Genomic DNA, 27,635 nt, shown 5'->3' on the forward strand with positions numbered 1-27,635 from the left:
CTCCGGCTGCCGCTGCCAGTGTCTCCGCCGCCGCCGCCGAACCGCCGCTCGCAGCGCCCAGTGTCCGACCCGCCGCCTCGGGCAGGGGCCCGCCTCGGCCCGCTGCCCCCCGCCGCCCGCCCGGCTCGGGAAGCAGGTGCGTGCCCGCCCCCCTCCGCCACGCCGCCCCGCGCCGGACGCTCGGCCCCCGCTGCCCGGGCACCCCGGGCCCGCGCGGCCCCGCACCCACCGCCGGAGGGGAGGCGGACGGGAGCGGGCGGTGCGACCCCCCACCCGACCGGACGGGGGTCTCCATGGAAACGGTCCCGGGACATCCCCCGGGGGTGACGGCGGTGCGGGTGGGGGGCAGCGTCCTGCAGCGGGACAGCGGCGGGCACGCAGGCGGGGACGGAGGGCACTGACAGCGTCGGGCCGGGGGCACCGGGCGGGCGGCGGCGGGCTCCGCTCCCTGCCCCGCGACGGCGCGGCGTGCCGCTGCCCTGCTTCGCGCGGCGGCACCGGCACCGGCGGCACCTGCCGCTCCCGGGGCGGCGCGGGGGTCCCGGGGCGCCGCGGCGGGGCGGGGCGGCCGCCGGAGCGCAGCGCTCCCGGGGCGGCGGCTGCCGGCGGCGGGACGGTGGCGCCGGGCGCTCGCGGAGTTTGGCGGCGTGGCCCTAGCCTGTCCCGGCTGCCGCCGTGCCCGGGGCCGGCCGCGCCGGCAGCAGCTCCGGGTGCCGGTCGGCCGGGCGCCGGGCGATGGCGGAAGAGCCCTCCCCGGGGGCAGCGCGGCAGCCGCCGTCACCTCCGCGTTCGGGGCTGCCCGGTGCGGCAGCGCGGGAGCCCGGCCACGGCCACCGGGGCTGCGGGACGAGCGGCGTTAGCGGCGCCGCGCTCCGCTGGGGAGCGGCCCCGGGGGCAACTGTTGAGTCGGGGCGGGCGCCTGGGCTGCGAGAGCCGGCGCGGGACAGCGCCGCGGGGCTCGGCCCCCGGCGGGGCTGCGGAGCGCCGGGGCGAAGCCGCTGGAGCGGCCGCGGGGGCCGATGTGTTCCGGTGGGGCCGGGGCCCTTGCCTGCCCTCGGGGCTCCCGGCCGCGGCTTGGGGCCGGGGGCCGAGGCTCGGGGAGCGGAACGTACCGCATGGAGGGGGCTGGGGCAGGGGAGCTCCCCCGGCGCTCCTAGCCCCAGGGCGGCACGCTGGGTTCGGGCCGGGGCGGTGCCGCTCTTGCGCCGCGCTCCCCCGAGCCCAGCGCGGGTGCGCTGGGGACGGCCGGGCCCCCAGCCTGTGCCCGGAGTGATGGTCGGGCAGCGGCAGGAGCGGGCAGGAGGAGGAGGCACTTCCTGCCGCTCTCGCTGGAGAGGAAACCAAAACTCCTTGGCTGGAGTGCTGGTACTCTGAAGGTTCATTGCTGGTGGGTGGCATCAGTACCTTCATCCCAGCACGGGTGAAGCCAGCTCAGAAAAGCACTGGGAAAAGGTCTTCCAGGCTAAAAAAGAGGAAGCAAGTTTCTCCTTCCACAGCATTCACTCTCCAGCACCCTCATCCTTGCTGGCTGCTGCTGGAGTTAGAGGTTTTCAGTGTGAGGGAAGGGCTGGAGCATCCCGCACCCTTTGCAGCTTGTCTGCACCTTTGTTTTTTGCCATCTCTGCATCAGCCTTCCCTTTCCCCACCCTGTCTCTTTCATCGCTGTCACCAGCCTTTGGGTTTAGCTAGTCCCGGTGCCAGCACAGTGCTGGAGGCTTTGCGGTACCAGCTGAGGGCACTGGCTCTGTCACTTTGTTACCTGGATCTGCAGATGTTTCTGGGAGGGTTTTGGAGACCAGACTCCATCATGGTTTGGCCTTCAGAAGGCAACTGCCCCTGGCATCCCTGGGCTCTGGCGTGCCAGCTCGTCTCCTGAGGACGGGAGGCTGCGCTTGGGTTGCGGTATTTTGAACGATGTGCGCCTTCTCAGATACAAAATTTCTTAGTGCTGTCCACCCTTAGTGGTTCTCTTTTTCAGTTCTTAACAATATGTGGCAGTGGGGACAGCCTGGTTGTCCAGAGTGAGTGAGGGCTTAGTGACACCCGCCGTCCATCAGCTGGGACTTAGTAGTTAAGGACTACCGAATGTGCAGCGAACTTTTTTTTTTTTTTTAAACAGGGATGATTTTCTCGTTCCTTTTTTTTTTTCCTTTCTAAATTTCCAGTTCATCGTGCTCAGTATCTATAATTACCTGCAGTGTTACTGTGTCTTTAAATGAGCTTAAGCAAATGTGTGTAGGCAAAGCCTGGCTCAGCTCCGCAGCAGTCGGAGCTGCTGTGCAGCCAGTGTGAAACCCAAACAGCGCTCGGTGCTGCCGCACGGGCCACGGGCCGGACCCCGCGCCTGGCAACAGCTCCCGCGAGCGGCGGCAGCGCCGGCCTGGCCTGGCCACGCTGGGTTTTGTTACACGCTAGTTGTTCTTAGTTCTTATACAGCTCCCGACCTCTGCGTGAGCAGTAACATAACGTAAGATAAACTGTTTCGTTTTTTTTCGGTTTAAGTTTTTCCCTCGCTGTGTTTCCTGCCTGTTGTGAGTCCTGTGAGAGGACAGTCATGATTTTTTAAATTATTTTTTTGCAAGCAGTGTGCTTACGAAGGGGTTTTCTGAAGCGATGCTCAGAGCTGAATCCCTGCTGAGGCACCTCAGGCAACTCTCAGGATCGGCACTTGCTCTGCACCTCTATACCTGAAATGGATGCCCGACAATCACACACAGAAAACAAATATAATTTCTTGCTTGTGTTACTAATGGCAACAAAGGTTGCCAAAGTGAACAAACGATCCCGAGTGAAGGACACCATCCTTGTCAATGCAGGACGTTTCTTTCCTGGCCCATCTGAGCCCCACCAAAGAGCCACAGGGGCATGTGCCACCTTATTTCGCTGCTTTAAGTCCCGTCAAAGCAGCCGACTCGCAGGCGATGTGCTCTAAGCCACAAGTCCTGCTTGAGTTTCCAGCAGCCTATGTAGTTTTATATTTTGTAGCCATCCAGGGAAAAAAAAGGCCTGTCTTTGAGATTTCACTGCTCTCTGGGAACGAATGTTACAAAGGTGTCTGCTGCGGGTGTGTTTCCAGGGTCAAAGTGCGTCCCTGCCGGCCTTCTGCAGTGCCCCCTGCCCACGGGAGCCGCGCAGCACCTCGCAAAGGCAAGCTGCCGTGTCCTCCCCATCTCCCGCTGCGGATGGATGTCTTGGGCTTTCTCTTTGTTGATCTCCTGAGGCTGCGAAGTCTCCCTTTCCTTCCTCTGTGCCACTGGCCCACTTAACACTGCAACCAGGAGCTCCAGTGGGCAGCGTTTTACCGTGTGCACCAAGGCCCTGGAGTCCAGCTGAACACATTGCTCTGTCTGCTGAGCTGAACCGAGTTCCTACCAACGCCACCCATGGTGGGATATCCGGAGCTGGCCCTTGGCCTCGCGAAGTTCGCGCCGTGGCTGCTGCTCTTGCGGCAGGGAAAGGCAAAGCTGCTGTTCACCCCCAGGGAGCTTGTGCCATCGTCTGAACCCTGGCAACGGTGCACGTTGCCGCTCGTCGGGCCTTTGCTCGATGCCGTTGCGAGGCGCTCTCTGACCTGTGCTGGCGATGATACGCCAGCCTGGAGCCCAGGCAGAGGAAAGATTGCGCTGGGAGATTTCGGGAGACTGGCTGCTGGTGTTTCAGTACCTGCCATCTCTTGCCTGCCCAGGCAGGGTGCAGCTGAGGGGGGTGACCAACTATTGTGTCGCTCGCATGCTGGGATAGGGGAGAGGAATGGTCAGCGTCTTGCAATCCAAGTCATTTTAGTGCTTGGAAATTTACAGAGCATGAAATCTTCTCAGGGGGACAGGGCAGCAGAGTCCTAAAGCGGAATGCATTTGCCCTGGAAGTGGCTGGCACAGGTCGTCCCTGTGAGGAACAAGGGAAAGCCCCTTCCTGGACCTTTGAGTCGGGGTTCCCCCCAGCTGCCGTGGGGGTGGATGGCTGTAGATCATGGCTCTGGTTGACGCGATCAAAGCAGCGTCAAAGCGGGTTAGACCAAGTGGCAACATGGACGTGACGTCTCTTAGGGCAAACACCGACAGGACCAAACCCTCCAGTGAAAAACACACTCTTTGCTACCTGTGGCTGGAAGTTCAGCGGCAGCTCAGAGAAGTTGCCTTTTATGTTTGTCAATGCAAGTGCTCAACAAACCGAGCATTGAGTCAGTTCACGGAACTGATCCAGCAGAGGAATCACTGTTATTTGGAAGGGGATATAGCTTGCAAACCTACTTTGCTCCTGTACCCTTCTGCCTCCTTAACGCTGGGGTGGGAGGTGTGAGTGTGTGGGCCAGCATTGCAACGGAAAACTTAATTAGGGAGCCTCACCTCAGGCAACTCAAATTAGGATCCCTGAGAGCAAGCAGGGTTTCAACAGTGGTCAGCATGGAGATTCCGTGGGCTTAATTCTCTTCAGGTTTGTGGGAGCCTGTCCTGTCACCCTCAGCTCGGCCTGTGTGGAAACTGGTTGTCTTGGCACTGCTGGGATTTTAGTGCAAGGAGGATTTGTGTAGAGATAATTGTTAGAAAATATCCATTCCCAAAGAACTTAATCTCAGGAAACGTGTTTCCATAGGCCGTACAGTGGTATTTCAGAAGAGAGAGTAATTTCTTGCTTTAATCCAAGGGATCTTCCAAGTGTGGCCAAGTCATTGCTAACCTGAGCAAAAGCATGCTTTTACTGAAAGGAAAACATCCTCTTTGTTGTTTCTGGAGCCTGGAAGAGGCTGGTTTTCAGAGCAGCATCCTGTTCTTTTGCAAAATGACGAGAGGTTTTGTCCTAGTGACCAAGAAATCCCTTGCTTTTAATTCACCATGTTAGTTTCATTGAAAATCTCTCTGAGGGCTTGTTGTTGGAGGCGAACGCGTTCAACACCTTTCTTGTTTTCAATTCTTAATGGACATTTTGTTTCGAGAGTTGAAGGAGCTTTAATATCACATGATGAGCTTCTCCATGCAAAATGCTGTATCGATGTTCTTATTTTGTTCTAAACTAGTTTTCTTTGGAGTTAATTAGAATTGCCTGGGCACCTATTTGGCTAATTCAAAATAAGACTGTGGTTTCGTATACACTTCCTTTGGCAGACGTAGAGGATTAAGCAAATTCTGTGCCAGGCTGCGCCTTCTCACCCTCTTGGTGAGGCTGATCTAGAAGCCAGTATGGGGTAAAACTGAGCCAGCCAGGACAAAAATCAATAGATAAACCCCGGGTTTTAAACAGAGATCAATTCCTCCCTGGTCAAGTTTGCCGGGACACCACACAGTTTCAGTGACGTGATTGAAGGGGTGAGGGGAGAGAAAGGTTTCAACAGTTTCTTCAACAGCTGCTTCTACTCGAAGACAGGCATGTGAAACCATGGCCTACTTGTGTTCTCCAAAGGGTTCCTACTAGTTTAGTTACATCCATTTAAAGTTGCTTCAAGCTGCACCAACGTAGACGAGAGACTTGTGTCCGCTGGACTAAAAGTGTGTTTTGACCCAGGGAGGCTGCAGTTGCTCTTTCTGCGTCAAGGGGCTGCTCATCCTTGCAACTCTCAACACACTTTCTGGTCTGCCCTCTTAAGGACGCTGTTCTTTAGCTGTTCACTCTGGTGTGTGCTTGAGACTGCGTCTGTTGTTTTCTCCCTGTTTTATTCCTTCTCTTAGTTGAAATTTTCATTCTTTTTCTCTTCTGTTCTTCGTTCCCTGTGAAAGGCCCGTCTTTGGCGCATGTCGCACATCGTCCGTAGAGGACAGTGGCCAAGAGTTCACGAAACAGTGTCTGTCTCTGTTGCTCTGTCCTCCCGGCTCTCTTCTCATGGCCGTCGTGCCTCCTCTGTTGACCAGCTCTTACCTGAGTACTCAAAACATGCTTTTTCTCCCAGCTCCTCATGCCACCCCGTTATCACTTTTCCCTTGCCAGACCTGCTCTCGGGTCACGCCTGGTCTGTGCTTGTTTCAGGCTTCAGCTTGTCTCCCAACGCCTGTTCCACGTTGTGCAGCCGCGCGCCTTCTCATCCCCGTTGCACAGAAGGTCCCTTTTGACTTCTCCCGAAACACCATCCTGCCACTGTGCCCAGGGGCAGAACCTTTCTCCTCCCCTTCTTTCAGTTTAGCCTAAGATGGTGAAATCCCCGCAGATTGTTTGTTCCCCTATTTCCTTTATGTTGCGTTTCTCTCCAGGCATCGAAAGACTCCTCCCCTTCCTGCTCCAAGCCACCTCTCATCTCTTTGGGTATGACCCTGTTCTCTGTTTTGGCATCTGCCCAGCTCCCCTGTCATTACAGAGTATTTTGTGCATCTTACAGTGTGTGTCTTCCAGCAGGCTTCCCCCTCTTCTCCTGACCTCTGATTTCCATACTCTGTAGTACGTGCAGATGGGGCTGTTGCTTCTTTTTTGCAAACAAGCTACCTTGCCCCAGTTTCTCCCGTGTGCCTGGCGCTTCTCTTGTGTCTGGAGGATCCTGTCCGGGCTGAGGTCGGGATATGCAGCACCAGCTGTGTTCAGAGGAGTGATTCGATTCCCTGGCTTGATCTCTTGAGCTGCTGGCTGGTAGATCCCTGCACAGCTCATTTCAGCGTAAATGGATGGTGCAAGCTTCTTCTCGTCCCGTTCAGAGCTTGTGTTGCCAGGAGCTTTGCAGGGAGAAGAAAACCGACAGAGATTTGGGATCACAGATCGCTTTCAGCTTTTTCCCACTGTGACCCACTGTACCAAGGGCATTGCCGTGGCTCTGTGCCTGCTTTACCTTTGGGTGTTTAGTATTTCTCTGAACCAAGAACCTCTTTGACTGCATCTCTCTGCCTTTTGCAGTCAGTCCTACTTGGTTTGACTGAGTCCACTTGTTAGCACAGTAGATCCTCTCTTCCTTCGTTGCTTCTTCCCTGATACGACTCAAGCAGCAAAGCTGCCTTAATGCTTGAACACCCAGCGCTGCACGACTGGCTGCAACGTTCTCCCTCAAAAGCTCCACCCAGCTGACAGTGTCTTGTATGCTCACGAACCTCTGGATTTCCTCGTGTTTTCCACCCGTACCTGCACTCAATACCAGCGCCTTCCTGACAGCGGGATGGGATAATTGCTTGACAGCACGTCTGACTGCACTGTTGGCAAACCTCTGCTGCCCTCCAGGCTCCCCCAGCTCCCTCCTTGTTTGAGGCTTTCCCCTTTTGACCTGCCATGTGGTGGTTTATCAAAGTCCTCCGAAGCCTTGGGGATGTCAGCTTTTTAACAGGCCATCATCTTGGGTAAACCTCAGTCTTGTGGCTCCCTGCCCAGTGCTGATGGTCCCTCTGGAGGGAGAGGAAAAGGGGAGGAATCTTTTGGGGGATGCATGTGTGTGCGAAGATGTCTGGGTGAAATTCTCAGGGTAGCCAGAGGCTTTTTGGCAATAAGGTTATTTAATATGAGGATGAGTGGACTGTGGTTTCTGTCCCAGGGTGCTGCTTTTTTCTTCCAGCCCTCTTCCAGACAGCCGTGTCGTATCTCGGGTGTTGTACCCCGTCTGCCTGGCAGCAAAGATGTGGGTGGCTCTCTCTGAAGCATGGCTGAATGCGACAGTTACCAATCCTCTGTGTTTCTTTTGTAGGCAGAGTGGCCCCTCGAGCCCCAGTAAGTTCCAGTCAGTGAGGAGCAGCTGTCATGATCTCTACAGCACCTCTCTATAGTGGGGTGCACAACTGGACCAGCACAGAGCGGATTCGTATGTGTGGCCTCAACGAGGACAGGTGAGGTGTGTGTGTGGTGTGGTGGGGGAAGGAGGAGGAGAGCGGAGAAACTGAATAAGGGATCTGGAGAGGCTATGGAAAGGAGCTGGTGCTGGCTCAGCATGTTCTTAATAGGGTGTAAAACGGACTGAGGTCCAAAAGAGCCACGGGGAGGGGATGGGTGTGTGGTCAAATGGTGGCATTCTGTGATGGTCCCCATGTTCTGTGCTCCAGCAAGGAGGACCCACAAGCAGAGCGTGCTGGAGGTCTCTGCAGAGGAGCCATTGGCTGTGTAGCTGTGTCGCCTCCGCAGCGTTGGTGGATGAGGCCAGAGTTGTCTGCGTGTTCTCTTGGCTTCACCACACCTGTGCTCTTAACTGCCGGGGGAAGGAAAGAGCTTGACCCACTGTGAGCCAAGCTGCTAAGAAGAGCTTTCGGTGACCCAGGAGGGTTAGTGCAGACCAAATGATTAGATGGGAGAGTTGTGACAGGCCACCAAATAGGAGATTAGGGAGGATTATAGTGGCTGGGAGGCAGAATCGATCAAGATGAGTTCCCGGCCTGCCCTGTGGCTTTGCACGGCCTTTTTATTCCCACAGCTCTGGGGTCTTGTTCTCAAAACTGATCAGTCTGTGGCTTCCTTGAGGCTACTACATCTGCTTAGCACATTTACCGTAGCCAGAAAAGTTTTATGGGCTCAAAGGCGGCACAAGCCTATCGCTCTTTGCTGTGAGGGCTGAGGCTTTTGGCTGCGAGTCCTCTGAGGGCCACTCGGGAGAGCAGGGACAGGGACGAGTCCAGACTCCGACTTGGGGCAGGATCGCAGGCAGAGATCATCTCCAGCCCTCAGCAGCTGCTTGGCCCGACATGTGTCACTCTGATAAGAGCTGCGGATGGCGTTGCCCGCTGCCTCTCTTAAACCACTCGGAGCTACAGACGTGGAAGTTGAGGGCATCTGAGCGAGGCAGGCGCGCCAGGCGGGCTGTGCCGAGCTCTCTGCCTTGGCTGCTGGCCCCGTTTGAGGGCCGGGCAGGAGGCGGCTGGTGCGGGGTGGCCGCGATGTCCCCGTCCCCTGCGGCCGGGTGGCGCGGGCTCCTCCACGGCCCGTCCCCACGCCGCGGGCCGCGCTGTCCTGCCGAGGAGCCACGGCCGGGCCCGGGCCGGAGGCAAACAGGCCGTGCCGCCGCAGCCGGGGCTGCCCCCAGGGCCGTCCCGGCAGCTGAGAGGGCCTGGGCCCGGCGGCGCCGCGGCGAGTCCGGGCCCGCCGCCCCTGCAGGTAGCGGAGGGTGGGAGGAGGCCGGGGCCGGGCCGGGGCCGGACCGGGGCCGGACCGGGGCAGGGGCAGGGCCGCCCCGCTGTCCAGCTCCGGCCGCTCGCCGGCGGAGCCGCCGCTGCCAGCTGCTCCTGGGCGCCCCCTGGCGGCCTTCCGGCCCGTTCCGCTCCGCCCGCCGCTCGGCTCCGCGGGGACCGCGCTGCGGCGGCGGCAGCTGCCTCCGGGACCCCGGTCACACCGGCTCCGGGACCCCGCTCACACCCCGCTCACCGCCCACTCCCCAAGACCCTCTCAGCCCTGCGGGGCCGGGCCCTGCGCCAGCCGGGGGCCGAGGAGCCACACACCGAGCCCTGCCGGCTGCGCTGAGGCGGCCTGGCGGCGCCGCAGCCTGTGCTCCCCGCACTGCCGACAGCCGTTCGGCCTCCTGAGGCCGGGCTGGCTCGGGAGGCCGGGCAGGAGAGGGCCCTGCCCAGCCGCTGCCGAGGGGGTGAGAGGACCGGAGCCCTGTGAGGGAACCGGGCCGCTGCTGGGGCGCGGGGGTCCGCAGCGCGGTTGTGAGCAGCCCTGCTGCTGGGGCTGTGGGAGCTCACTTTGCTGAGAAAGCCTGGCAGGTACGGGAACAACTCCAGAAGAAACCGTGTCATCAGCAGAAACTGAACTTGAGCTCTTTTGTCCTGGCACTGGCAGCTTGACTAAACGACCCTTAAAGACCAGAGAATGGCCATCCGTAAATATTGCTGGGGCAGGAGTGTCCTGGGGCAGGGCACCGAGCACATGAGCTCTGTCTCCTGCCCAGTCTTCTTGCAGATCATAAGGACACTGTCTCCTCAGAGTGCCCCGTTTCCATGCAGTCACAGTCCTTACCCTGAATTCAGGCTTTCCACTCAGGAGCTGTCTCCCAAAGAGAAAGGGTCAAATGTGCAGGCCAGCAGGACACCAGGGTGACTGCAGACAGCCGCTGCTCCCGTCACAGGGCTGGACCGGGAGTCCTGGGGCACGGCGTGAGCATGGCTGGGAGACAGAGACACGGCCACGAGGAGGTGGCTGTGGAAGAAGAGACAAGCAGGATGGGGCTCGGGAGAGGATGGGACTGGAAACGTGTGGTGGAGCAGAACGGGAAGTGGAGAGCACCGGAGCGGGTGTGTGGAGCTGGGCTGGGACACACTGCAGCCAGAGAGGGCTGGGCTGACCCGTGGTGAGACTGCAAGGGTCAAAATGGTTGTGGGTAAGGAAGACGCACAGAGCTGCCGGGCCATGGAGAAGGTCTTCTTGGGTCCGTAGGAGCTGTCGGGTAAACATTTATGTGTGAGAAGGTGCTGTCCAGTGGGCAGAGCTCTGGGAGGGGGAAGGCTGCAGCGGACAGCAGCGCTCCTCGTCCCCTCAGTCTACAGTGACAGGTACTCACTGTGTAACGTGTGCTAAGGAGGAGCTGGCTACCTGGAACAGACATGGTTCTTCAGGCTGCCGGCTGCTCTGGTCTTCCACATGGGGACAGGGAGGAGAAGGGTGCTGGGAGGGTATCTTGGGGTTTTGTAACGCTCTGTCTTGTTCCTTGGCTAGGAGAGCCCCCCTTTCTGATGAGGAGTCTAAAACGAGCAGCTCCCAGCACTTGGCGTCTCAAGAGTTTTGCGTCAGCAGCAGCCTTTCCAAGGTGAGTTCCTTGTGTGCGTGTCTGGGTCCGAGAAGGCCTTTCCCTGATGGAACAGGCCAAGGAAGAACATGTACCGTAACGGGTCCTGTGGGCTCCTTGTTGAGAGGGGTGCACCTAGGTGCAGTAAAGGCAAAGCGATACTCTAGTTGGGCAAGAGCTGTTTGCCACTTCTGCCTCTGTGTCCTGGGGGAGACTGGAGAAGCTGCCTGCTCCTCCCATGTAGGAGCCACTTGCACAGTGCTCAGGAACACCTTCTTCCTTGTTGCAGGTGGAGCTCACAGCAGTCAGTGGTGGTGGCAGCAGTGCCCAGGGGCTGGATGCTGATGGCAAGGTGGAGGAAAAGCTTGGGCCCAAACTGGAAGAGCAGCCACTTGATCCCAACCCAAACACAGAGTGTGTGGGAAAGACTGTGAAAGATGATGTCCTGGGCCCTCTGACAGGTCAGGGGGATGGCAGAGGACAGGAGCCTGCAATCCCCAAAGCTGCTGAGCAAGAGGGCAGTGCTGCTGATGCTGCCAGGACACCTGCAGATCCTCACAGTGACAAGCAGGCTGATGCTCCTCCAACCTGCTCCGTGGCTCCAGAGAGTGAGCCTGCTGGGAAGGAGAAAACTACCCCAAGCACTGGAGCACAAGGACCAGGCGTGCTGGCAGAAGGGACATTGTCTGTGGTTGTCTCCAGCTGCAACACCTCTGCCTCCACTCCCGCTGCTTTTACTTTGAACAGAGTGTGTTTTCCCACATCTCAGGCCCCTGCTATGCAAAAGATGCCCCTTTCTTTTCAGGCTGGGGCAGTTCTGAGCCCGAGCCAGTCGTTGGTGTACATCCCACCACCCAGCTGCGGGCAGGCGCTCAGCATGGCTACACTTCCAGCGGCCTTGGGGGTCTCCTCCACACTCACCCTCCCCGTTCTGCCTTCCTACCTACACGAGCGTTGCCTGCCAGGCATTATCGCTTCCCCAGAGTTGCGCTCCTACCCTTACACCTTCTCCGTCACCAGACCCTTGGCTTCAGACGCCAAAGTGGTGTCTGTGGAGGTGAGTCAGCTCAGCTCCCCTTCGCCCTCCAGTGGAAGCGCTGCCCCGGCCGCTGCGAAGGGCGCTCCCGCATCCACTGCCGGCCCTTCCCTCTCCACCAGCCAGGCTCCGCTGGCAGCATCATGTGGGAGTGCTGCTCCCTCTTCTGGCACCGCTGCGCCTGCCAGAGCCCCGACGGCTCCCGAGCCGCACGTACTGGAGGCGGCCGCTTCTCTCTCTCCTCTCAAGTCCCCTCCACAGCTAGAGCGTGAGATGGTCTCCTCTCCAGAGTGCAGCGAGATGCCTCTCGATCTCTCCTCTAAGTCCAATCGTCAGAAACTGCCTCCACCCAGTCAACGCAAAACACCTCCCATGCCCATCCTCACACCTGTGCACACCAGCAGCAAAGCACTTCTCACCACGGTCCTGTCCAAGTCCCAGCGCACGGCCCAGACCGCAGGCAGCAGTGTCACCTCATGTCTCGGCACCAACCCCCCCTTAGTCATCTTCCCCGAGTTCCTGCGCAATGGCGAGCAGGGCTCCTGGGTGAAGAACACCACGCTCATCAGCACCATCCCAGGCACCTATGTCGGTGTTGCCAACCCAGTGCCTGCCTCGCTGCTGCTCAGCAAGGACCACGGTGTGAGCTTCAGCAGAGACCCGCGCCACCTTCCCAAGCAGGAGCCTATTTCCATCATCGATCAGGGAGAGCCTCACAGCGCTGGGGTTCCCTGTGGGAAGAAAACCAACCAGGTCAGCACAGAAGGGCAGCAGGATCCTGCCAGGAGACTTCTTCATGGCAGAGTTGCTCCAGGAGTTTCTTTGTGTCAGTCCAAGGACATCTCCGTCTGGAATCCCAGCCAGGGAAGTGTGTACACGCGGTGCGCCATGAATAGAAAACCTTCCAGTCCTCAGCTTCTGCCTCTCGGCTGGTCTCCTTATCATCAAACCCCTCTGCTTTCAATTGGCATCTCCGCAACGGGGCAGCTGCCCCCAAACCAGAGTGGCTCCTGCAAGCCGGTTGGTGCAGGTGAGCTCCCAACATTCCCGAGTGTGCAGCCCACCAAGTCCAGCACAGCCGCCCAGAGCCTGCCCGAGGGGCTGCCCAGGCTCCCGCCTCAGGAACAGGAACCTGCAGCCAAGAGCAAGAGCTGCCGAGCCTTGCCCAAGCCCTACGAGGAGCCAGCCAGTCCAGCCCTGTTGGATGCAGGTCCTTCTCTTCAGACCAGTGCTTTGAATGTGAAAGGGGGGAAGGGAAAGCTGGACAGCGCTCAGAAGAGTCAAGAGTGTGATCAACCAGAGGCTGACTCCAGTAAGGAGGGCAATGTACAGACTGAGTCTTCACAGGTGATCGGTAGCCTCAAACAGTCGGATGCAAAGCCTAAAACCCAAGTGTTAGCAGCATATTTGTCACATGATCTGCCCACAGCTGGACAGCAGAGCCTGCGAATGATTTCAGATGTGCCCAATGTGCCCACGGAGAGCCAACGCAAGGAGCTGGGCGGTGAAGGCTCCCAGGAGCTGCCCGCTGCAGAGCCTCTCCAGCCTGTGCGTCAGGTGGATCTGTGCGGGGTCAAGAAGGAGCGAGCAGAGTGCGAGATGTCATTTACTTCTGTGACTTGCCTGCAAGCTGGGACTGCTCCCCAGGCTTTTGCCGAGGTCAAGCTCAAAGGAGCAGGGCAAATCAAGCAAGAGGGCAGCATGCGCTGCAAGTCCAAGCGGCAGCATGATGGGGACACAAGGCAGGCCCACAAGAGACTCAAGTGCCAATCCCAGGACAGCGAGGAGTCCCCAGGCAAATCGGGGAGGCGGAGCATACATGGCCGGAAGGTGGGTGGGACAGGCTGGAACTGCTGGGTGATGGCAAAGGTCAGCAGGTGAGGTTGGGGGTGAGGAGGGAGCTCTCATGGCGGGGGGGGGCGCAGCTGAGTGCACTGGGCTTGCAACCCGTGCTCTTTGGCATTACCTGGCAGTGGATTAACGTCCTCGTGTCTGCAGGTTATCTAGAGCAAAAATGGATCTGGGGTGTTGAAAATGTTGGAGGGCACCAGCATGATGAGTAGAGGACAGCGTTTTGTCCCTTCTCCTTCGCTACTCCAGCTCAGTCAGTCAGCAGCTCAAGCTTTGGTCTGTGTCCTGCATTCACAGTGTCGAAAACACCACGACAACCCACGTGAACTCAGCAAGCGAGAAGGCCAAGCCAGCCTGGGACCAGTGAAGGATCACAACAGCCTCAGGGTAAAGCGTAAGCGCAGGAGGCCAGCGAAGATTGAGTTCCCATCTCCGGCACACCGCGGGGACAGCCACGAGGAAGGTACTCTTGTGAATGGCAATATGTTCTTGCAGGGTCAGGCTGCAACAGTTCCTGTCACGCTGATGCCCCTGGGCCCAAACCACTGCTCTCCTGAAGCTGAACAGCCTCTGGAGCTGGTGGCTTCCTGCGGCAGATTGGGATCCAAAACAGAGCTGCGTCGTGATGCTGGACTGCCTTTCCCAGGCCAGCAGACGTGCGTGCACAGATCTGTGGCATGTTTTCTCAAGGCTCAGTTTTCCCCACAGGTTACCCTGAGAAGAAGCCCAAGAACAACTTTCGGGATTTCATTCCGGTGGTGCTGAGCAGCCGGACACGAAGTCAGTCGGGTGAGTCAGTGCCAGGGGGCCCGGGTGGGGGTCCTGCGTGGACAGTGAACGTTCCCTTTCTTACGTGGCCTTGTCCCTCTCTGCTGTCCTGCCTTGCAGGGTTTTTCTTGTGGATAGTCTTGGCTTTTTGGTCAGCTAGAAATCCCACTTTCTTGCAGGAAGCATTGCTGGCTCTTCTGCCGGTGTCACGGGAGAGTGTGATGTGACTGGTCAGGAGATTTCACCGGTGCTGGAGGAAGATCAGGAAGAAGAGGAGGAGGAAGAGACATCCTTGAAACGTGGCAAGCTGCGAAAATCCCACCGAATGTCACGCTATCACAGTCGTAGGTCCAGGGACAGGTCTCTGTCCGAGAGGAGCAGCTGTTACACAAGGAGGAGCCGGGAGCTGCACTGGAGAGCGGAATCACCCAGGCAGCTGTGGGAGCCCAACGAGGAGGAGGAAGACGACAGTCACATCAAAAGGAAGAAGAGGAGACGACAGAAAAGTCAGAAATACCAGACAGGAGAATATTTGACTGAGCGCGAGGAGGAGCGCGTGGGCTACCCTCACAGGAGGCGAAAATCCAAAGCAGGTACAATCTGGGAAGGGGTTTCTGGTGCCAGACTGGGGACCAACATGGGGATTTTTTGTTTTGTTGCTTTTTATTTTTGTTGTGTGGGGGATTTCGGGAAGAGTTCCGTGTTTTGTTTTGTTTTGTTTTTCTTTGTAATGTTGAAACTCCATCATTATTAATGGCTTTATGTCCACAGCATGGGCTGCTTCAATTTATCAGCTCTTCTTTCAAAAATATTTACAGTGAATTTTGCAGTGGGAAACAGCAGCTTATGTAGCTAATTGGATACTGATCTTACCTTCAGATCAAGACAGAGGGTGTGGGAAAATGAGAATCAGATGAGGTAGCACAGAGGAATATTTCTGGACAAACGTGGGTCCCTGAGAGTAGTGATCAACACTACAATGATGGGCTGCTTTAAAAGCTTTGCTCTAGAACATGGAACCCCTGCATATTGGCAGGAAAGGTCAGATATCCAGGAAGGAGCGTCTCAAGTCCTTGCATACTGCCCTGGCTTAGTTGTGAAAGTGTCGCAATGCTGTAAAACAGACAAGGGCGGTGTTACAGACAGCCCAGCAGAAATCTCTGTCCGGTGATGACTTCTGAAACAGCAAGCAGGCTAGTGATTGCCATGTGCTGCCTTCTTGACAAGTATCATTGCTAAAACTTTGCTTGATTACAGCCTGAGAGTTGTGCATGAGCTTGAAAACAGATGCGGTGTTCTGTGTGGTGGGAAGTCAGAACTGCTGCCTCAGACCATGTCTCCCAGGAGTACCCTGGTGCATTCCACGTTGTTCATTTCAGTGAGTGCTCATGAGTCTCGTGCTGCAGGTTTAGGGGAACAAGATTCCTCCACTCAACCAATATAACCATTTCATGATTTTTGCAAAGTTTGGTCACATCCTTCTCCATCTTCTCTCCAGACTGAGGAGTCCCAGCCTCTCTTGTAGGGTGGCTTCTCCACCCCTCAGTTGTTTTGGTTGCCTTTTTCCACTTCCACTCCATTCTTCCTGAGATGTGGAGACCAGAAAAAGCACAACAGTACTTGAGATATGCTTGCTTCGATTTTATTTGTGGTTCTATCATGGTATCTTGGCCAAGCCGATTTTTCTGCGTAGGACCCATGGCTCCTGCTTTTTAGTAATAGCAAGACATAAATGGAAGTTACGTGTGGTGCTTGATGTGGAGAATGTAGAGTCTCAGCATAACGTGGAAGCTGAAGGTGCTGCTCCTGGAGACGTACAAAACCTGCCTTGGTTCTGGAGGCAGCAGAGTCCCAAATGGACCTAAGGTTTTGTTCCTGGAGTTTATCCGTGTGATCCCTTGAACTAACCCACTGGGGCATCTCCGAACTCTTTACCGAGAAATGAAGCAAAGTCTTCGTGCCCAAACAAGGTGCCCAAAGCTGTGGAGAGAGCCAGGCTTGAAAGACTCACACTCTGTAAAGCTGTATAGAGATGCCTCTGTGCTTCGGTCTGCACAGGGCTGTTCCTATGTAACCTGTTCTATTGTTGTACTGATCATCTGTGCAGAGGGAGGTGTGTGGCATCACGGAAGCCTGGGCAGTTATTTGTTCACAGGGCTTTATTTTCTCGTTCCATACTTTGTTTTCCCATTGCTGTTATGCCGTTGCTATGGGATGTTGCCATTATATTTCAGGGAAGCACAGCGCCTCGCCTCGCATGACGCACAGGGCTCCGCACTGAGCAACTCTAGCTCTGTATAGAGCAAGGAAGGTTGGATTTCCCTTGAGGCATCCCGGTACTTCCTACCTGCAGGAATATTCATTGAAAATTTAATGTGCTACTTAGGGAGAAGATGTGAGAGGGCAAAGCTGGGTCTGGTTTTGTAAAGCAGCAAAACAATGACTGTGCACAGAGAGCTTAAAAGGCATTTTCTGTCTCTCTAAGGGGTGTCCCGTGTGAGTCCTGCCCAGCCGCACAGGTAGGGAAGCACAGCACGTGGCAGCACGCAGTCACCGAACTACTGGGAAGCTTGTCAGGCTGGACTGTTTTGTACTGGGTTCCTTGTCAGACCTAAGGAAAAGCCTTGGTCAGCTGTGTGCAAGCCCCAGCGCTCAGTAGGCTTGGTCTTTTCAGGCTGTCTGTAGTTGGGCCTCTTGTGTCCATGTGTCCATGTGTCCATGTCCATGTGTCCATGTCCATGTGTCCACATGTTGGGTTCATCCTGATGGGGAGAGTCTGTGTATTCACTCTGCTTCTACATACTGCAGTGCCTCTGCCGTGGTCTGGATTTCTGGATGTGCAGCCATCAAAGATGGGCAGTTTGTTTAGCTGGTGGCAGAGATCTGGGTTGCCGGCCTCTCGTGCGGTACCTACAGAAGCTCCTCATTCTCGTTTCTCCTTTAGATTTTAGGTACCGGAAGCAGAAGGAGTCCGTGCAGTGTAAAGGCACAGAGCTGCGGCTGAGGAGCAGGCTTTCCCCATCCCCCCGAAAGTCTCAAGGACGCCCTGACTTTCGGAATGGCTTCTTCCTGGAGCACTCAGACAGCTCTCCTGTCCAGGAAGAGCTGGAGAAACCGTCAGGAAAACGCAAATGTAAAACCAAACACCTGGCAGGGATCTGTGACGAGGGGAAGGTATGGCTTGGGCCGATGAGTGGAACATGCATGGGAAGAAGAGAGAGAAGGGGCCTTCTGTTAGTAAGCCATGGCCACGTGTGCCAAGGAGATGTATTCCTTTCTTTTCCAGGGGAAAGGCTGCTGGAACCAGCCCAAAATGTGCCCTCTGAAGAAGCCCGAGGAGTTGTGGACACTTTGTAAGTCCCATCAGGTCAGCTCAGAGAGTTCCCCCGAATTGCTTGTGACCCAGAACATTCCTCCTGGAGCTCGGCGACTGATTGTGAACAAAAATGCGGGGGAGACCCTTCTGCAGCGAGCAGCTCGTCTGGGCTACAAGGTGAGTTTTGGTGCCTTTTGCTGCTTTTCCCCCTGCTCTGCCTTGTCTCAGTTTGTGTGTAACCAGGCCTGCAATGCTCTTGTTCCTGTAGGACGTAGTGCTGTATTGCCTGCAGAAAAAGAGCAGTGATGTGAACCATCGTGACAACGCTGGCTACACGGCTCTGCATGAGGCTTGTGCACGAGGCTGGATCGACATTCTCCACATTCTGCTTGAGCATGGTGCCAACGTGAACTGCAGTGCGCAGGATGGCACAAGGCAAGCCAGCAAGAGGGGGACATCAGGGGAAGCCCTGAGAAGTGTGCGGGCAGGGCACAGGTTGTGTTTTTCGGGATGAGCTGTAGGTCATCACTAGATATATCCTAACCCAAAACAGAGCATTTGCTTTGTGACCTCTTCCAGTCTCTTATTTTTCTGCCAATGCTTCTGTCCTTGCAGGCCTGTCCATGATGCAGTAGCAAATGACAACCTGGAAACCATGTGGCTTCTGCTCTCCTATGGTGCTGATCCCACTCTGGCCACGTACTCTGGGCAGACAGCCGTGAAGCTTGCCACCAGCGAAGTGATGAAGCGCTTCCTCTGTGGTAGGTGCCAAGCCCCGGGGTGGCAGTGCTTCCATCCTTCCTGGCTGGCAGCATACCGGACTAAATCTGGGTGCAAAGGGTTTAGAAGTTCCTGATTGGAAGGTGATGGAATAATGTTAGTTCTGTCCTGTCACACGTGTCTGTTTTTACCGCCCGATCTTTAATTACAGAGTTATAAAACATTTTCCAAACAAGATGCAAGTCACTTCTCAGTCTTTGAGGTACAAGAAAACAGCAGTGCTGTGGTCACACAGCTAAAGACAGTGCCGTGCATGAGGGCTGGAGACACTGTTCCAGAGTTCCTGGTTCTACTGCATACCTAGGTGAACATGTGTTTACTGACAAGTAGTGATGCCTTCTACTCGAAAACAGCTCTGCCCAAGTGCTGTCTGCCTGCCATTATTAGAAAGGACCATTTGGATCCATTTGGCTGAGAGTGACACATGCCTGCTTTCTGCGCTGTTTGTGTAGAACCGAGATGAGTGTTGTGACTTCTACACAACAGCAAGGAAGAGACGGCTACAGTAGCGGTGGTTCCCAGATGGATACAAGGCAGAAGATCGCCAGTGTTGAAAGAGATGTTGTTTTCCAGCTGTCTGTCTGTGCCTCTCCAGGCAGGTGTTTGGGATGTAATTTTGAACTCAAGACAACCTTAAGACCCTTTCTTTCCAACCCACTTGGTGCTGTCAGTTGGTTTCCCCTTTCAGCTTCTATTTCATGTTCTCAGGCCTGGGATCACGTCCTCTCCTGAGTGAGGGTGTCTTTCTTGCAAGATAGTGTTCAGCTTTTGCTGTAATGTGTAACTGCAAAGTGGGAAAAAGCAGCAGAGGTGAAGTGGCTCACCCAGGATTGATGGATATGCGTGCCAGGATCGTGCTTTGACCAGTAGATAAGCATTAAGCCTCTCAATTTTTTGTCTTTAGATTACCTTTCGGATCTCCAGGGTCGCGCTGATGGGGATCCTCGAACAGCGTGGGACTTCTACAGCAGCTCTGTACTAGGTGAGTTCGGTCTGTGCCATTTCATTTACAGCAGCAGAGCAGAGAGAAGTAATGCTGGGTAATGACGCATCCTTCACTGAGGTCTGTCCACATCCCTCCCGACTCACATCTTGGAGATCTTGCTGTAATGTTACATGCTGGGAGCTGCTTCTGAAAAGGGACTTTTTCTTTGGGAAGCTGCACGTATGGATCCCTCCAAGTAGGCTGAACACAGCGTGTGAGATGAGATTCCAGGTGCTGCTGGTGATTCCTTTGGTTATCAGTCCTGAAGCATGTTATTCTTGTAGCGATTCTTGCTGCTGTCTTGCTAACCAGTCATCAAGGTAAGACTGAGGAAGGCAGAGGACATACTTATTACTTCAAGATGTAGAAATCTTGAACTTCGAAGTGTCTGGAACTGTCCATCCCTGTCCTCTGCTTTGGAGGCGTTCATCAGAGGGAGGTCCGCTGGGCAATGCCGGGCATTTTCCAGTGGAGGCACGACTTGGACCTTTTACTGTCACTTCCTAGAAGCTGTGGTTATCAGCTTAGAAGTTGTCTTGAAATGATACAGGCACAAGGTCCACAAATTGTTCACTGTGTAGCTCCAGTTCCCCCAGGGTCCGTGAATGAAGATGTGCTGGATCTGGCCATGGGCCTGTGGCAAACTGCGGCGTGCCTCCCAACTACCTGTGAGGCAGTGGACCAACACTCTCAGGCCTTTCTTAAAGACTTGGGTTATTTATGCTGGCAAGCTAAAAGGCTCTTGATTTTAGTTGCTCACCTCTGTCATTTCCAGCATCCTTCTAGAAATGAAAAAAATCAGAAACACATGGAAGGGTGGTCTTGGTGGAGGACTTACCCTTGGTAGAGGACTTATCCTTGGAGGATGCTGGTGTCTCTTCATTTCAGAACAGAAGAAATTCTGTACTCCTAAAAACGCTTTGATTGTAGGCTTTTGCGCCTCAGGCATGCCAAGGAAACTCTTCAAACCACAGCCTTCTTCCTCTGGATTTCTGACTCTTGAAGCTATCACGATCCTTTAAGATGCCTCTTTACCACAAGAAAAATAGCTATTCTTCAACTGTAATGTTTTTAACCTAAAGATATTACCCATTTTGATTTATCGCTGATTCCCACTTGGATTTCTCTGGTAAACAGGGAAGGAAAATTGTGTGTGGCTTTGTGGGTCGGAGACTTTGGCTCCCTTTGGTTGCCACAGCTGAGTTCTTGGTTACTGAGGGAGCTTATGTGCCTGAGTTCCGGTGTCTGCTTTTGTCCTGTTCATCAGCGTCTCTTGAAGATCCTGGCGTGGCACTGTAGACTGCCGATTCTCATACCCTCTAGGAGATCCAATGCTACATGGAAATAATTTAGAAATGTGCCATCTTGTTTCTCATATACCCTAATGCTTGAAATGAAATGGGTATATCTTGGAAAAATAAGCCAACCGTGTTTGGTTCAAATTAACTCCTTGTTTCAGTTCTTCCATTTCCCTGTTCCTCAGCTTATCCTGAAAAATCTTATCTTGCATCACATCTTCCCACGTTTCTGTCCTCTGCCTCTGCAGACAAAAAGAAAGGGATTGGTTTTTTTCAGTAGTCAAACCATCACCAACTCTTTTTGTGTTTCTTAGGAGGATGAGGTGTATTGGAATTCAGTCAGGGACGGGAGTTCACTGCTCACAGGGCATTGCTTAGACACTTGACTAACACACAGAAAGTCTCCACAGGACCTTCCCCTGGACCTTAGTTGAGCTTTTCAGAGTATTTCTTCATTTGAGGGTGGAAAAATGCCACCCTCTCTGTTAAACACATCCTACCTCTTCCAGTGGGACTTCACACTGAATTCTGGCCACTGTGGATGTGTCTCTGCTGGGTCTCTGTCACTCGCATGGTGCCATCTGCCAGGTCTTGTCTTCTTTCTCTCCTCTGCTACCTGAAGTCAGTCAACAAGCCTGACAAACCCAGCACTGATCTGCCTGTGCCCTTCTCTAGAAACTTCATTTCATCCTTGCTGCAGTGGGAAGATCCTTCCAGTGTTGGCTGGGCTGATGCTTGCATCTCAGGTGCTTCGGACTTTAACAGGTACCTCTGCACAGCATTTGGGAGAAGGTAGATTCCTCCTAGACATAAGAGTGATGATCCCCGGAGAAATGTCAGCTACACAAAATGTTCTGAAATGCCGTGGCTTTGGCGTTCCTTGTGGGGTATTTCTGTCTCTGGCTTGGAGAGAGGACACCAGAGATGCCAAGCTGCAGCACCACCACAGTGCTGTCAGAGGGTCGGACACACTGCTCCTCCTTCCACCCCTCTGCGTGGCGTGTTCCCAGTGCTGCCTTTGGGAGGCTGCGTGACGAGCCACAGCGAGGAACTAACCGGCTGGGGAGTAGTTCTTTATCCTGCCAGGTCTGTTTTCAGCGGGCACAGAAAGGACCTTTCTTTTCATCCACGCCTAGATCAGCTTACGGCAGTTGTGAAAAGGCAGTCAGACCCGTGCTGTCCCCTGTGCTTTTCCAGCCACTGCTGCAGGAGCTTGTGAGTCAGCAAGGAAGAGCAAGATGCCCAAACCTGAGACATGGGGCTGGTTTCTTTGCAGTGGTGTCTACTGAATGTTCTGAAATGGGCCCTTCTGGCTCAGTTACCTTCAGCAGTGACCTCCAGACCCCAAGAGCAGATACTGCCCAGGGCAGGGAAGTACCTGCTTCTGCACCAGGTAACTGAGCTGTTCCCAGCTGTCACAGGCAGCAAACCAGCTCAGGAGAAAACAGTTCTCCTCCTTCAAAGTTTCCCTTTCCATCAGATCCACCAGCTGAAGCACGCAACATGACACCTCCCTCGGGGAGGAGGAGGAATCCCAGGCCCCTGCTTGATCTGTTTCTATTCTTTGAGGCAGGAATGTTGTTTAATGTTTTCCTTTAGGTCTGCAAATCTCTGGGGACCAGAAGATAATGAGGGAAGCCAGGGTGTGGGATCTCTGAGGTCTGAGTATGGTAAAGTCATCAGCATCTTGCACTTCATGCTGCTGTAGTTCCAGATACAAAGTCCCGCTCTGCGGTTTGTTCCGTAGCTGGGACTAGCATTGTTGTGCCTGATTGTCTCCTGGTTACTCTCTGGTGGTACAGGATGTTCCTGTTCTTGTCGCAGCCTTCACCCAGCCTGATGGACAGGACTGAGTGAGAAGAGTTTTCGGGACAGACATTGGACCATATTGTTGCCACATTAAATGCATTGAATTGTTTTCTCATGGGCTGCTCAAGAAGTTTGAGTTTTCTCAGTGATGGCACTTGAGCTTTGCCTAGCAGTGATATCGGACTGGCATTCTTTTCTTTTTCCTTGGCAGGACTAAGAAATGATTTCATTTTTTTTCTGGGATCCTGTTTAAGCCTATGTCTCCCATCGTCTGCTGTTGTTTCTCTATTAAAATGACTTTTCTTGCTGGGTGCTGCGTTTATTCGTGAAGCAGGGTGGTGCCTGGATCTTTCTCATGCAGCACACTATAAGATTCTTTTGCAGCCTTTTCTCTTGTGTGCGGAGTTGAACTTTTGCATGGTTGGTTTATGTGCTCACCAGCACATTTGGTCTGACTTGTCTCTGTAGAATCTAAACTCTGTTTTCTGGAAGTTTTTGGAGTTATGCTGCATTATCTCAGCAGGACAAAAACACTCTGAAAAACCAAAACTATTCATACCTCTCAGTAATAAAATGCAGGCAGCAAACTATTTTTCAACAGATGCTTTTCAGATTGGTGAAGAGTAAATTTAACTGTCTTTAAATCGTTTATGGATCAAGTGGGCTATTCTCCTTCTTCAATAGAAGCAAATCCTGCTGGATCTCAGATACCTCCTAGAACAGCAGTTTTATGCCAGAAATCTCTGGGGTCAGTTTTCTGAAGTCGTGCTTCTTGTGGTTTGGTTGTATTAGTCTCTAGATCTGCTGCGCAGTTTGGTGGCGCAGCCTTGCAGTCCTTATTTAGACACAGTTGCTGGCACACACCTCTAGTAACCCGCTGGCAGTCATCGGGAGCGGGATCTGAGTGGAGTGGCAGAGTGCAGTGCCTTCCTTTATAGGATCTGTGCAGGCAAAGCATCTCGGGCATCCGCCTCCTTCCCCCTGGCGCAGGTGTTCCAGGCTGGGCACAGCTGTGCTGGCAAAGGAGAGGCGGCTGAGGCCATTCAGGGAGAGCCTGGGGCCGGCCTGTTGTTGACCCAAGGAAAGGCTGTCAGGTGCAGTGGCTCATTTTGCGAGTAAGCCGTGCCTTGCCTCACGTGCCGGATCAGCGTAAACCCGGAGGTTGCTGCTATGACATAAGGTGTTCTTTGTACCTAACGCGGTCACTGAGGGGAGTCTCGCTGTGCGGAGAAACCAGCGCTCACTTGGAGATGCACTTGGAGACAAGACGCTGGAAGGAGGGAGAGCAGGAGGAGCCCCTGGGACTTGTATTTTACTGTTGCTGTGACACTGTGGGAAGGTGCATGTGAGGTTGCAGTGGTAGCTGTTCCCCAGGGAGTGATGAGCACTGGCTGGTGTGAAACTGTGAGCAATGCCAACATCTGTTTTGCTTGTTGCAGAGGGGAAAGATAGCATTGGATATGATCTTCTACTCAACCCTCCAGAAAGTTCAGACAAGGAGGAAGAGGAGCAAGACGCAGACAACTTCATGTTTGAATTCTCAGACAAGCCACTGCTTCCCAGCTATAACCTCCAAGTGTCAGTCTCTCGGGGGTGAGTATGTTTTCGTGGAGCAGAGAGCGTTTGGGTGACATTAATGGTGGGGTGGAGGGGGAGCTCACAGAACAGAGCCCTTGAGCTCCTGAGCATAGCAGCAGTGCACTAAAGCCTCAGGGTGCCCTCCAGGTGAGGGAGAACATGAGGTGTTCATACAGGGAAAATTCATGCCTGCCTGAGAAACTTTGAGAGCCCAAGCTGACTGCAGGCTAAGGAGGCAGACGCAGAGAGTTGTGCTTGTGTCCTGTAGATCTGAGAGCATTCCTCCAAGGAAGGAGATACCTCTATCCCTGTTCTGCAGGTAGAGACACAGAGGAATGGGGCTGTTGCAGCTTCCCCAGGAGGAGCAAGTTGCTGCTGCTGAAGCAGTAACATGCGCCTTGTGGCACACTCCCTTTCATACACCATCTCATAATGAAGCACTGCATAGACTCCTTTTTAGAAAAATATGAGGGTAGAAACCACACTATGTAAGCTCTGAGTCAGAGGAGCAGGTGGAAGATTCAGAGTAAGATGGAATTTGTTTGACTGACTCTCAGAGGTGACCTCTGAGCTCACCTTGGCCTCTTGTTGCAGTCAGCAAAGACTTGTCAGCAAGGGCAGGAATGAATGTCAAGCTGTGATGAACCGCTGGGTGCAACTGATCAGCTCTGCAGTGACTGTGGAGGAACCTGGGGGACACTCACTGAGATGGGCGCTCCCACGGCGTAGACATCCTTAGAAAAGTCCCAGCCTGGGATTCATGGGCGGATGGCTGGCACAGCACAAAGCCTGTGAAGTCCTTCAGTCCCCGTTTCCTTGGTCTTCTCTGGAGTTAATGAAAAGAGGAGAGAGACCAAGGCACTATAGGTGAAGGAGACTTGTTCATGAGGGAACCAAGCAAGGAAACACCCTTTTGGTTTAAGAAAGGACTTTGTTTTAAAACAAAACCAAAAAGCAGCACAGGTAAAGCCAGAAAGATGGTTGGGTTTGTGTTGGCTGTCTGGTGCCCATTGTTCTGTCCCACAGGTCAGCACAGCCCTGTCACCCTGCTCACGTTGGTCATTTCGGCTCCTCAAGGTGTACCTTAGGTGGTTATTGTCCTTCAAATCAGGATTAAGAGATGCCGAGTTAAAGGCAGAGCCTTGCAGGAGCACAGTCGGTGTCTGGAGACGTGCAGCGCTCAGGGCCCCGCTGCTCACGTTCCTGCAGAGCTTGGGCTGTGTGAGGAGGGCCGGGGTAGCCCTGCTGGGTCCCTTGGGACAGACCGTCTGTCCCCGGTGGGCAGGAGGGGTTATCAGAGGTCTCCCTGTGCCATCCCCTGCGTGGCCAGACTGTTCTGCTGTGTGAGGTGTCCCTGTGCCTGCCTGGCAGGAGCCCTCCCTCTGTCCCCCCTCTCTCCTCCCTCTGACGTTGCTCCTAGCCCAGTTTTCCCCAGCCATGGTCAGCAGCAGCGCACACTGATGGCTCTGAGTTGACTCTTTCCCCTCCATCACAGGGAAGGCTAGATCAGGTCACAGCACTGGAGCCGTCCTCCCTTCTCCACCTCCTGTCACTCCCTGGCTATTGGGTTTATTTGGGTGGCAGGAGGGAGAACAGTGACTTGGAAACAGCAGCAACAGAAGTGCTGATTTGCGTTCAGTGAATTTCCATGCCTGACAATTTCTGCCCATCCAGAGGGACGTGGACAGCACCCAGGAGAAAGGGCCAGTGGGAAATAGACCCCCTGCTGTGGCTTATCGCTGGGTGAGGATGTTGGCAGGACACCTCTGGAGGTGTAACTTTAACACTGGTGTCCCTGTCTTGCTTTGAGTGCTTTAAGAAGATGCAGCCTGCAAAGCAGTGATCAAACCCAGGCTCGTCTCTGAGCCTAGGTCCTGTGTGTGTGGTCTGTCCACATGGAGAATAGTGCCTGGACCTCAGCGGCAGCATTGTGTTGAGGGGAGGGCCAGCGTGCGGGCAGCTGGGAGCTGGTGAGGTGGGCAGGGTGCCTGCAGACCCCGCCACCCCTAACGTGCCGTCCTCTTGCCGTCTTTGCAGGCCCTGCAACTGGTTCCTCTTCTCTGATGTGCTCAAGCGGCTGAAGCTGTCCTCCCGCATATTCCAGGCACGCTTCCCGCACCTGGAGATCGCCACACTGCCCAAGGCGGAGTTCCAGCGCCAGGTCTCTCTCAGCCAGGTGCTGTTGCAGGAGGAGGTGCAGGAGGGCGCTGAGCCAGCGCAGGGCAGTGCAGAGACAGTGGAGCTGGTGTGCTATGAGCCCGAGCTGCTGCAGCTGCTGGGCTCAGCAGTGGAGTACCAGGCCTGGAGCAGCTGACGGGGCAGGTTGCTCCCTGCGTCACGAGGCAATAATAAGGACCAATGGGAAGCAGCCGTCTCAGCGCCAGCAGCAGAGACCTGAGGCTTTGGCCAGCCAGCCCTCCTCTCCTCAGGGTCTCCTTCAGCTGGGGAGAGAGGACCCTCGCCTCCAAGGACTTCCCAGGGTCCCTTCACGACAAGCAGCAGCACAGTCATCAGCCCCATCCAGCTACAGTGGGCAGTGAAGCCCTCTCCACGGGGCTTCGTGAGCCGGAGCTTGCGGGGCAGTGGTGGCTCCGGCTCTGCCAAAGCGAGGGGTGGTGGTGCCGCTGCCCCTCCCCACCTGACCCATGGAACTGCACCTCTGTTTGCCCTCCCCCTCCCAGCGTCTTCCATAGTATTTATTTAATTAGTATTTAATTTGTAATGTTTCCTTTGTTTTGCTGAGTCTGTATCACTGTGATATGGTGAGCTCCGGGCTAGGGGACGAGGACTTCCCCTGGTCACTCTCCACCAGTCCCCGCGGCCGGCACTCTCCGGGAACAGCCAGCCCCTGAGCTGCAGCCCCTGGGGACACAGCCCCCGAGGGCTGGGCTCTCACACCTCTGTTGAGAGCCAGGGGACTGTCCCTTCCCTGAGCTTTGGAGCTGGCTTCTGCTGAAGGTGCTCACCCACCTGCTGAGAGCCAGCCCTGCTGCTTCAGCCTCTCACCGGCCTTCTTCCTCCATCTCATTCCTGCTGCTGCTCCCACTCTGGTGCCGTCACACGGGTGGGTGCAGCCCGCGGCCCCCAGGCGTAGCCCATGCTTCCTGGCAGCTGATCCCCCCATCGCAGGGTCTCTTGCCACTGCAGCAGCGCCCTCCTTGCCTTGTGCAGAGTCCACTCGGCCTGGCCCTGCTTCCTGTGCCCCTCCTGTGCCACCAGGAGCAGCTCTCTGGCAGAGTGGGCGCTGGGCAGCGCTGCTCCGCTCCCGGGAGATGGTCCAGTTTTCTTATCCAGGTGCTAACAGGACTGAGGACGGGACAATCTTGGGTTTTCTGGCTCTCCCCAGCAGGAGTGTTGGGTGGGATTTTTTGTTGGTTTGTTTTTATTTTGTGTTGTGTTTCTTCCCAGCCAGGGCAGGTGTTACCCCTTCCCCTTAGACTCCCAGCCGCCTGACCCCCTCCTGGGGGCCAGGCAGCACCTTGTTTAAGCCGAGGGTTTTTTGCCTTTGGGTGTGTATTCTGGTTGCTCTTTCTGATTTCTGTTTTATTATAAGCAGCAACAGGCTGTGGTGTCAAAAACACTGATGTACAGAAAAAACCTGCATCAGG

General features: G+C 55.0%; 1 protein-coding gene across 1 annotated transcript; it reads left to right on the forward strand.

Moving 5' to 3' along the window:
• Positions 1-27,635, forward strand: BCORL1 (BCL6 corepressor like 1). The gene is made up of 14 exons (XM_065028229.1): positions 1-136; positions 7,586-7,724; positions 10,537-10,627; positions 10,896-13,472; positions 13,791-13,956; positions 14,202-14,282; positions 14,441-14,854; positions 17,206-17,435; positions 17,548-17,754; positions 17,846-18,012; positions 18,193-18,338; positions 19,262-19,339; positions 23,889-24,042; positions 26,065-27,635. Exons 2-14 carry the CDS (start codon positions 7,639-7,641, stop codon positions 26,339-26,341), a joined length of 4,674 nt encoding a protein of 1,557 aa, XP_064884301.1. The 5' UTR covers positions 1-136; positions 7,586-7,638; the 3' UTR covers positions 26,342-27,635.

This window comes from Columba livia, chromosome 12 (genome assembly GCF_036013475.1).
Source record: "Columba livia isolate bColLiv1 breed racing homer chromosome 12, bColLiv1.pat.W.v2, whole genome shotgun sequence".
NCBI classification, from domain to species: domain Eukaryota; kingdom Metazoa; phylum Chordata; class Aves; order Columbiformes; family Columbidae; genus Columba; species Columba livia.